This window comes from Pseudoliparis swirei, chromosome 15 (genome assembly GCF_029220125.1).
Source record: "Pseudoliparis swirei isolate HS2019 ecotype Mariana Trench chromosome 15, NWPU_hadal_v1, whole genome shotgun sequence".
In the NCBI taxonomy this organism is placed as follows: Eukaryota; Metazoa; Chordata; class Actinopteri; order Perciformes; family Liparidae; genus Pseudoliparis; species Pseudoliparis swirei.
In genome coordinates this window covers 1514444-1523420 of record NC_079402.1, presented here as the reverse complement: position 1 = coordinate 1523420, position 8977 = coordinate 1514444, and the positions used below count along the sequence as shown (strand labels likewise).

Sequence of the window (8977 nt, the reverse complement as noted above, 5' to 3'; positions counted from 1 at the left end):
ACCATCGCTATGCCGATGACACCCAACTGATCTTTTAGTTTCCACCGTCTGAAACACAGGTGGCGGCACGAATCTCTGCCTGTCTGACCGACATCTCTCAGTGGATGTCTGCTCACCACCTGAAGATCAACCCTGACAAGACCGAGCTACTATTCCTTCCAGGGAAAGGCTCCCCCACCCATGACCTGACTACCACCTTCAACAGCTCTGTGTTGGCCCCGCCCCTGACTGCCAGGAACCTCGGGGTGACACTAGACAGTCAACTCTCCCTGACGGCCAACATCGCTGTGACAACGCGTTCCTGTAGGTACATGCTGCACAACATCAGGAGAATACGGCCTCTTCTTACTCAGAAGGTGGCACCGGTTCTGGTCCAGGTTCTGGTCCAGGCTCTGGTCCAGGCTCTGGTCCAGGTTCTGGTCCAGGCTCTGATCATTTCACACCTTGACTACTGCAACTCCCTCCTGGCTGGTCTACCCGCTAAGGCCATCCGACCTCTGCAGCTCATCCAGAATGCAGCAGCTGGTCTTCAGCCTCCCGAAATTCACCCACACCACTCCGCTCCTCCGCTCTCCACTGGTTACCGGTGGAGCAGCATCCGCTTCAAAACACTGGTTCTGGCGTACCGTGCTCTGAACGGATCGGGCCCCGTCTACATCCGGGATATGGTCACACCGTACACCCCGGCACGTTCGCTCCGCTCGGCAACAGCCAATCGTCTTGTGCCTCCTGCACCTCGAGCTAATCACTCGAAATCCAGACTGTTTGCTGTCCTGGCTCCTCAGTGGTGGAACGAGCTCCCCACTGACATCAGGACAGCAGAAAGTCTCTACATCTTCCGCCTGAGACTGAAAACACATCTTTTCCGACTATATCTGGATTAAAACACAGATTTGCACTTCAGTGGCTCTTAAATAGCACTTACTTATGGTACTTTTGTAGTTCGACTATGTTGAGGAAATGTTACTTCCTGTATTCTTGTTGTTCTTAGTTTGTACTCTAGGTTGAAATGCACTTATTGTAAGTCGCTTTGGATAAAAGCGTCTGCTAAATGACATGTAATGTCATGTAATATGTTTACATGTTTATATGTTTATATGTTTTATATATTTCCATGTTGTCTTCTCTCTGGTGATTAGCGGCCGCTCAGGCGTCAGCTAACGGAGATCCAGTTAATAAACTAAACTAACACCGCTTTCCTCTACTGAGTTTAGTGTTTTTAATGGTCATGATTTGCCAAAAGGAAACACGATAACTAAACTAACTAAACTAACTAAACTAACTAAACTCACTAAACTAACTAAACTCACTAAACTAACTAAACTAACTAAACTCACTAAACTAACTAAACTCACAGTCAGTCACAACTCGTCCCCTCGCTGTGGTTCAGTCTGAGTCGTGGAGTCGCGGTGCTGCTCCTCCTCTCTGAGGGCAGGAGGTGTTGAGGGAGTTCAGCTCCCTGACATGTTCATGAGGAGCAGCGTGGGCTCCTCTTCCTCTCTCCTCCCTTCTCCTCTTCTTCCTCACGTCTCTCAGTGGGTCATTACAAGGTTCTCGTTGTCGTCCCTTTCTTCTCATTCTTCTTGTGGCAGCTGTGTCTGATTTGGCCTCGGCTGCTGGTGATTGGCAATCACTCAGCAGCCGAGGCCACCCTTATAAAAGCTCCCACTCGAGAGTGGAGAGGGAGGTGAGCAGAGGCACGTGTTTTGCGGTCTGCTCGGTGTCGTGTGAGTGACGAATAAATATGTCTTGGAACAAACCCTCGTGCTGTCTGGCGGATCCTTGGTGCTGGGGGGGGAAACCCACGGGTGGCGGCCTCGGGCCTGCTACATTGGAGCCCAACGTGGGGCCCCTGAGGACCCAGTGCCTGAAAGGGAGGGAGCCAGACCAGGAGGAAGAGCTGATGAGCAGCTTGGGCCAGATACTGGCCCGGATAGAGGAGATGGGGCGGGCACAGGCGGAGGAGAGCCGCCTGTTCCTCGGAACCCTCCGAAACCCGCCGGCGCGGTGGCAGACTCCCGTTCCCCGTGACCCGCAGCCGACCCCCGAGCCCCAGGACCCGTCGGAGCTGCCGACCCCCGAGGTCCAGGAGCTGCCGGACCCAGAGCCCCAGGACTCGTCGGAGCTGCAGAACCCCGAGGTCCAGGACCCGTCGGAGCTGCCGACCCCAGAGCCCCAGGACCCGTCGGAGCTGCCGACCCCTGAGGTCCAGGACCCGTCGGAGCTGCCGACCCCAGAGCCCCAGGACCCGTCGGAGCTGCCGACCCCTGAGGTCCAGGACCCGTCGGAGCTGCCGACCCCAGAGCCCCAGGACTCGTCGGAGCTGCAGAACCCCGAGGTCCAGAACTCGTCGGAGCTGCCGACACCTGAGGTCCAGGAGCCGTCGGAGCTGCCGGACCCAGAGCCCCAGGACCCGTCGGAGCTGCCGACCCCTGAGGTCCAGGAGCCGTCGGAGCTGCCGGACCCAGAGCCCCAGGACTCGTCGGAGCTGCAGAACCCCGAGGTCCAGAACTCGTCGGAGCTGCCGACCGCTGAGGTCCAGGACCCGTCGGAGCTGCCGTCGAACCCCGAGGTCCAGGATCCGTCGGAGCTGCCGACCCCCGAGCCGACCCGTCGGTGGAGGGCCGACTCCGGATCCCCGGGCCCTGTCAGAGGTACCAGCTACCGCTGCGCCGGCTCCTTCCCGGCCGGTCCCGGCTCCCCGTTCCCCGGCCCGGCGGGCGTCAGCTCCCCGTCCCGAACCCCAGAGCCCCCACCTCCTAAGCAGTCGACCCCGGAGCCCCCTCCTGCCGAGCCCGGTCCCGGTCCCCCAGGGCCCCTCCTCCGCCCAAGCTCTCATGGGGGGGGGAGGGGGAGTAGGTTAGGCCGGAGGGAGCCCCGGCCTAAATCGAGTGGTGGGGAGTGTGGCAGCTGTGTCTGATTTGGCCTCGGCTGCTGGTGATTGGCAATCACTCAGCAGCCGAGGCCACCCTTATAAAAGCTGCCACTCGAGAGTGGAGAGGGAGGTGAGCAGAGGCACGTGTTTTGCGGTCTGCTCGGTGTCGTGTGTGGGCCAATAAATATGTCTTGGAACAAACCCTCGTGCGGTCTGGCGGATCCTTGGTGCTGGGGGGGGAAACCCACGGGTGGCGGCCTCAGGCATGCTACACTTCTCATCTAGAGAAAGCAGATGGGATGTTGTGTGTTTCCTCCTCTACCCCCAGACTGCTCTGTGAGGAGCAGAGTGTGTATACTGTGTAGTCGTGGTTTAGTGTGTGTCCCACACACACAGGTGGAACAGAACTCCTTCACATCATGACATCAAACATTCAGTTAGAATGCGCCCGTGGAAAGGTATAATTCATAAAACACCATGAAAGCAGCCTCATTATAGAGTGTACTTGAACACAACACCGATCTTTGACTTTTTGAGAGAGAGAGAGAGAGAGAGATTCAAGTTATTTAGTTCAGCCCCAAAATCACACATTCCTAATTGTACCGTCCTACAGGAAGAAACTGGCCCTGAAACCTTCAACAGGCAGAAAACCGTCGGAGGATCCGTCCATCGGGACCAACAACAGCCTGACGTCACAAGAAGAGATCCACAGGACCAGTTCCTTCTAGTCGCTCCCCTGCACACCACTTCATGATTCACTTCAATACACTTAAATACATGTAACTCTTTACTTTAAATACACTTGTCACTTTAAATTGACTTTCACTGGTTAAAGTTCTGAAAGTCTGTGCACTTTATTTTATATTTATATTCTTAATTCTCGCACTGTGTTTATTGTTGTTGTCTCTAGTCGATACCCGCCGTCTCACATTCCTATGTGAAAACATAAATGTCAATATGCTGATAAACCAACAGCTGGGAGCCTTCCCAGTTTATACACGCAATGGCGGCTGGCCAATAGAGGGCCACGTGGCCTGGCCCCGCCCACCTTGAGCTACAAAAAATGGTATTAATTATATTTATAAATTATACAAATTGGCAATATTTGTGTTTTGTTAATATGGAATATACCCACTACCAGTAATATTAGTAAAATAGGATATCTGCGCTTAACATCTGGTTTTCCTGCAGTCTGCATGTCTCTATGGGGCCGAATCGCTTTGGCCCAGAAGGGGCGGGGCTAAGAAGCAGTTTAGCCAATCACTGATCAAAGACATATATGAGTGATGGACAATGTAGCCAATCAGCGTCCTTCAATAGATTCAGTTTTGGGCCAAAGTCGTGGACATTGTGGATGTGTTTACCGTCATACTCATAATAAAGTGTAACATAGCTTCTTCTATTTATATATTTCAGCAGCAGATGGAATGCAATCAGTCGTCATGGAAACACATAGTCGCGGACTTGAGTCGTTGAATTTAACAATATATAGAGTATATTCTGTGAAGTGTCTCATAATGTCCCTCTCTGTTATAGGCCTACATTCAGCATGCTCCTCGTATAAACCTACACTGTATAAACTATACATCATTTCACTTCTCTTGCTACACACTGACACTAAGATCAATACAATGTGAATAATCAATCAATATTTGGTGAATGCACATTTACAGAAATGGGTGACGTGTCATATATGAGCATATTATAGTTGCTGAGGGTACGAGGAGGCGCAGCAGGGCTTCATCTGCCTGCTCTGGCGGGCACGAGGGGATCCTCTTAGCTCGGCACTGCCCCCCTGTGGTACATCTGCTGCACTGCAGGACCGTGTATAAATAGCAGAAGGTACTGCAGAGCGTTTCAGTATCGATCCCACAGCAGCAGCTGGTCTCTCACTGCTGGTCAGGCCTTCTCCCAGCACACACAGCATATATATATATATATATATATATATATACATAAAGAAGAATAACTCCCACAATAAACCATAACAGTGAGATAGTATCAACACGATCAGGACCCTGAAAATAAAGCAGCTGAACAGAAATCAGACATAATTAATTAGATTATTTACAAAGGAAATAAGTCAGTGTGAGAAGTATATTAAGGAAGTTATTTATTACAAGTGTGCTCTCCACACACTTTTATTTACCAAGCAAAATAAAATAAACGGGTTAATGTTTCTACGGATTTGTGGAGAAGCTTTTAAAACACAATATTTTGAGAAATTACTATCAAGACAGTTGGATGATTTAAACCTTAGTGTCAATATTCTAATGAGTGTTATGTTCGACTATGTGTATATGATACTATACTAGATTTGTGTTTTTCAGTTCATCCTACTGGTTATTATATAAAAGGCTTTAGCAAGGGAAACAATGTAATATGATTGAATGTTTGACTTGACACCCTTTGCATGGAATGTGTTTTTTTAATAAGATTATAGCTGAACTAATATGTTTTATAAAGTTTAAAATTATTCAGTTTAAAAAAGTGATTATTGTAGTGCATTAAGTGATTGTGTGACGTGTGCACGTGTCTGCAATGGAAAATAAGATGTATATGTATATTTGTTTCCATTTTAATTCACAGGATTCCCTGCAGGACATATACAACACCCGCCTCACCCGCAAAGCGACCTCGATTGTGAGGGACCCCTGCCACCCCTCACACGGTCTCTTCAGCCTCCTGCCCTCTGGGAGGAGGTACCGGAGCCTCCGGGCTCACACCGCCAGGCTGTCCAACAGCTTCATCCACCAGGCGGTCAGGAAGCTGAACTCTCTCCCCATCCTCCCACTCCGTCCTCTTTCAGACTCGCATGTCTGAATGCTGCTAGCACAATTTATGTTGTCTATATGTTTACATGTTTCTTACTATTTTTGCACTTTATGTTGTCTATGCACTTTATGTTGTCTATATGTTCACATGTTTTTTACTATTTTTGCACTCTATGTTGTCTATATGTTGCACAATTCACTTTATGTTGGACAGAAGAGAAACGCAATTTCGATCTTCTGTATGTTTGCACATATGGAAAATTGACAAATAAAACTGACTTTGACTTTGACTTTTTTAACAGGAGCAGTGACTGAAGTCCGCCGCTAGGGGCGCTGTTGTCACGTCGTCTCCCGAACCAAATAAGGAAATGACGCGCTGCGCGTTCACGAGGTGCCGGGGCGCGAGACGCGGACACCGGACACCGGACCCCGGACCGGGCTCGTGGGAGGGAGAGGAGGGAGAGGAGGGAGAGAGACACGAGACGAGGGTAAGCTTTACCAAGAAATGCTTTTAAAATTTATTCTGTTATTCCGGAAACAGAGCTAGCTGGTTAGCTCGTGGCTACAACGACATGCTACTTGGCGCGTGTTAGCACTCGTTTGTGTCACTTAACGCTACATTGTAGCGAACAATGTGGAACTTAATGTTATAAACTATTATCTATGTTAAGCTCAAAGTGTTTGATGATTAAAAATATGTGTTATATGTATATATGTTTTTAATAACTAATAGCGTTTATAAATAAGTTAAATGTCTTATTATTTTAAAGATTCCGCTCTATTTACACCGTTACCCCTCATACACGTGCACGTGGCCGTGACGTCATCGCCCGGTAGTCATCCACATTATCATCGGGAGGCTTTCACATATTATTTAAGTGTGTGTGTAACAGAAGAGTCACGTTAACCTCCAACGGTGCAACACACCTGTGTTGTCATGCTAATGACACACGTTGTGTTCAGGGACTCGTATCTGGTGTCGGTTGTATGAGTTCTATAAATACATGACGAGCTCATGGAGTTGAGCTTCAACAGGAGAGCCTCATCAGTGTCTTTGAAATGTGCATTTTAAATATTAGAAATATGGCTGGAGTGCATTACTAGATGAGTGCTGACAGTGTGTGTGTGTGTGTGTGTGTGTGTGTGTGTGTGTGTGTGTGTGTGTGTGTGTGTGTGTGTGTGTGTGTGTGTGTGTGTGTGTGTGTGTGTGTGTGTGTGTGTGTGTGTGTGTGTGTGTGTGTGTCTCAAAAGGTAGTTAAATAGATCTCCAGAGAGCAACATTGCAACGCCATGGACATAATGTACAAACATGCATATATATATATAGATATTGTTATGTGTGTATATATAATCTTTAGTTGAAGAAACCTGTTTTCATACAGGTAGTGTCCTACAGGTAGCTCGAGGTAGTGTCCTACAGGTAGCTAGAGGTAGTGTCCTAGAGGTAGTGTCCTAGAGGTAGTGTCCTACAGGTAGCTAGAGGTAGTGTCCTAGAGGTAGTGTCCTAGAGGTAGTGTCCTAGAGGTAGCGTCCTACAGGTAGCGTCCTACAGGTAGCGTCCTACAGGTAGCGTCCTACAGGTAGCGTCCTACAGGTAGCGTCCTAGAGGTAGTGTCCTACAGGTAGTGTCCTAGAGGTAGCGTCCTACAGGTAGTGTCCTAGATGTAGTGTCCTACAGGTAGTGTCCTTCAGGTAGTGTCCTTCAGGTGGAGGTAATGTCTCTCTGTCCTCTGAAGGATGGCTGACGCAGGTGAGACGAGCTTCTACTCCAATGCGGTGGACTACTGGAGGGACGTGCCCCCCACGGTGGACGGCATGCTGGGCGGCTACGGCAGCATCTCCAGCATCGACATCAACGGGTCCAAAGGGTTCCTCAGGAAGTTCCTCGGGGTGAGAACCTCCAGATGTTCTCCAGATGCTCTCCAGCATGGAGCCGCTTCTACATTCAGAATGTGTCTCTGGTCCGGACCAAATTAAAAAAGGACTTATCTGTTGTGTATTTTAATTTGTATTTATTATTTATTCATACATATATATATATATACACGTACATATTTATATAGTCTCTGACTCGACGACTCTCTGGTGCTCCAGAGGATCTGATGTGACTCGGTCAGTAAAGTGTTTCCCTGCAGGAAGGCGAGGGGAAGACGGGCACGGCGTGCGCTCTGGACTGCGGCGCCGGCATCGGCCGGATCACCAAGCGGCTGCTGCTGCCTCTGTTCCGGACCGTGGACCTGGTGGACGTGACGCAGGAGTTCCTGGACAAGGCCAAGACCTACCTGGGGGAGGAGGGCCAGCGCGTGGGCCGCTACCTGTGCAGCGGCCTGCAGGACCTGGTGCCGGAGAGCGGGCGCTACGACGTCATCTGGATCCAGTGGGTCATCGGTGAGTCTGCACCAGGTTCTTCTAGGACGGCAAAGGCACGTCGCATGTTCTTTTGGGAGTTGTTCCTGATCCGATGTGAGGTGGAAGGTCAGGGATGTGGTACGCGTTCAGACTGTAAAGCCCTCTGAGGGGAGTTTGTCATTGAACATGTCACACGTCCCCCTTCAGGCCACCTCACAGACGACCACCTGGTGGACTTCCTGCGGCGCTGCCAGACGGCCCTGCGGCCCAACGGCCTCGTGGTCATCAAGGACAACGTGGCGCTCGAGGGCGTCGTGCCCGACGAGGTGGACAGCAGCGTCTGCCGCGACCTGAGCATCGTCCACGCTCTGGTGGGCCGAGCCGGCCTCCAGATCCTCCACGAGGAGCAACAGACGGACTTCCCCAAGGAGATCTACCAAGTCCACACGCTGGCGCTCAGATAGGACCCCCCCCCCACGAACTGAGTCACCTCCTGGGGGCCACCAGGTCTCCAGCTGTGGCTACTCCCTTCTGTCCAGGTCATGAAGGCCACATTAAAGCTCTCAGCCAATGAGGACGGAGGATCCCGTCTCTCCGTGACCACCTGACTACTCGCGGCTCATGAAGCCGCATCACTTCCTGGTTCTCATGTCGTCCACCACTCTCACAACGTCATGCTCCTGTTACAGGTGTGCTCGGGCCTTGTGGCTGTGGTTCAATGTTTTTAATTAGTTTTCATGAATGTTGATTAAATGAAGAACGAGAAGCTGCTAGCGGACTGAACTCCTTCAGAACCACGAGGTCAGTAGAGGAAGAAGCTTTTCTCCTCCTCAGGTGTTGCGTAACTTCTCGTTACAGCGTCCAAAGAATTATGTAACGGTTAGTGAAGACGAGAGACGCCGTCATGATGGAGAGACAGATGTGAGATGGAGACACATGACGGAGAGCGAGAGAGACGTCAGATGAGAGTAAAGAGATG

General features: G+C 50.3%; 1 protein-coding gene across 1 annotated transcript; it reads left to right on the top strand.

Moving 5' to 3' along the window:
* Positions 1–6064: 6064 nt before the first annotated feature.
* Positions 6065–8764, top strand: ntmt1 (N-terminal Xaa-Pro-Lys N-methyltransferase 1). The gene is made up of 4 exons (XM_056432381.1): positions 6065–6137; positions 7386–7539; positions 7785–8037; positions 8206–8764. The coding sequence occupies exons 2-4, from the start codon at positions 7387–7389 to the stop codon at positions 8460–8462; spliced, it is 663 nt and encodes a 220-aa protein (XP_056288356.1). The 5' UTR covers positions 6065–6137; position 7386; the 3' UTR covers positions 8463–8764.
* Positions 8765–8977: the final 213 nt, after the last annotated feature.

Coding starts and splice junctions, on each gene's coding strand:
- ntmt1 (XM_056432381.1), top strand. CDS start 7,387: ATGGCTGACGCAGGTGAGACGAGCTTCTACTCCAATGCGGTGGACTAC. Junction 7,540..7,784: donor TCCTCAGGAAGTTCCTCGGG/GTGAGAACCTCC, acceptor GTTTCCCTGCAG/GAAGGCGAGGGGAAGACGGG. Junction 8,038..8,205: donor CTGGATCCAGTGGGTCATCG/GTGAGTCTGCAC, acceptor GTCCCCCTTCAG/GCCACCTCACAGACGACCAC.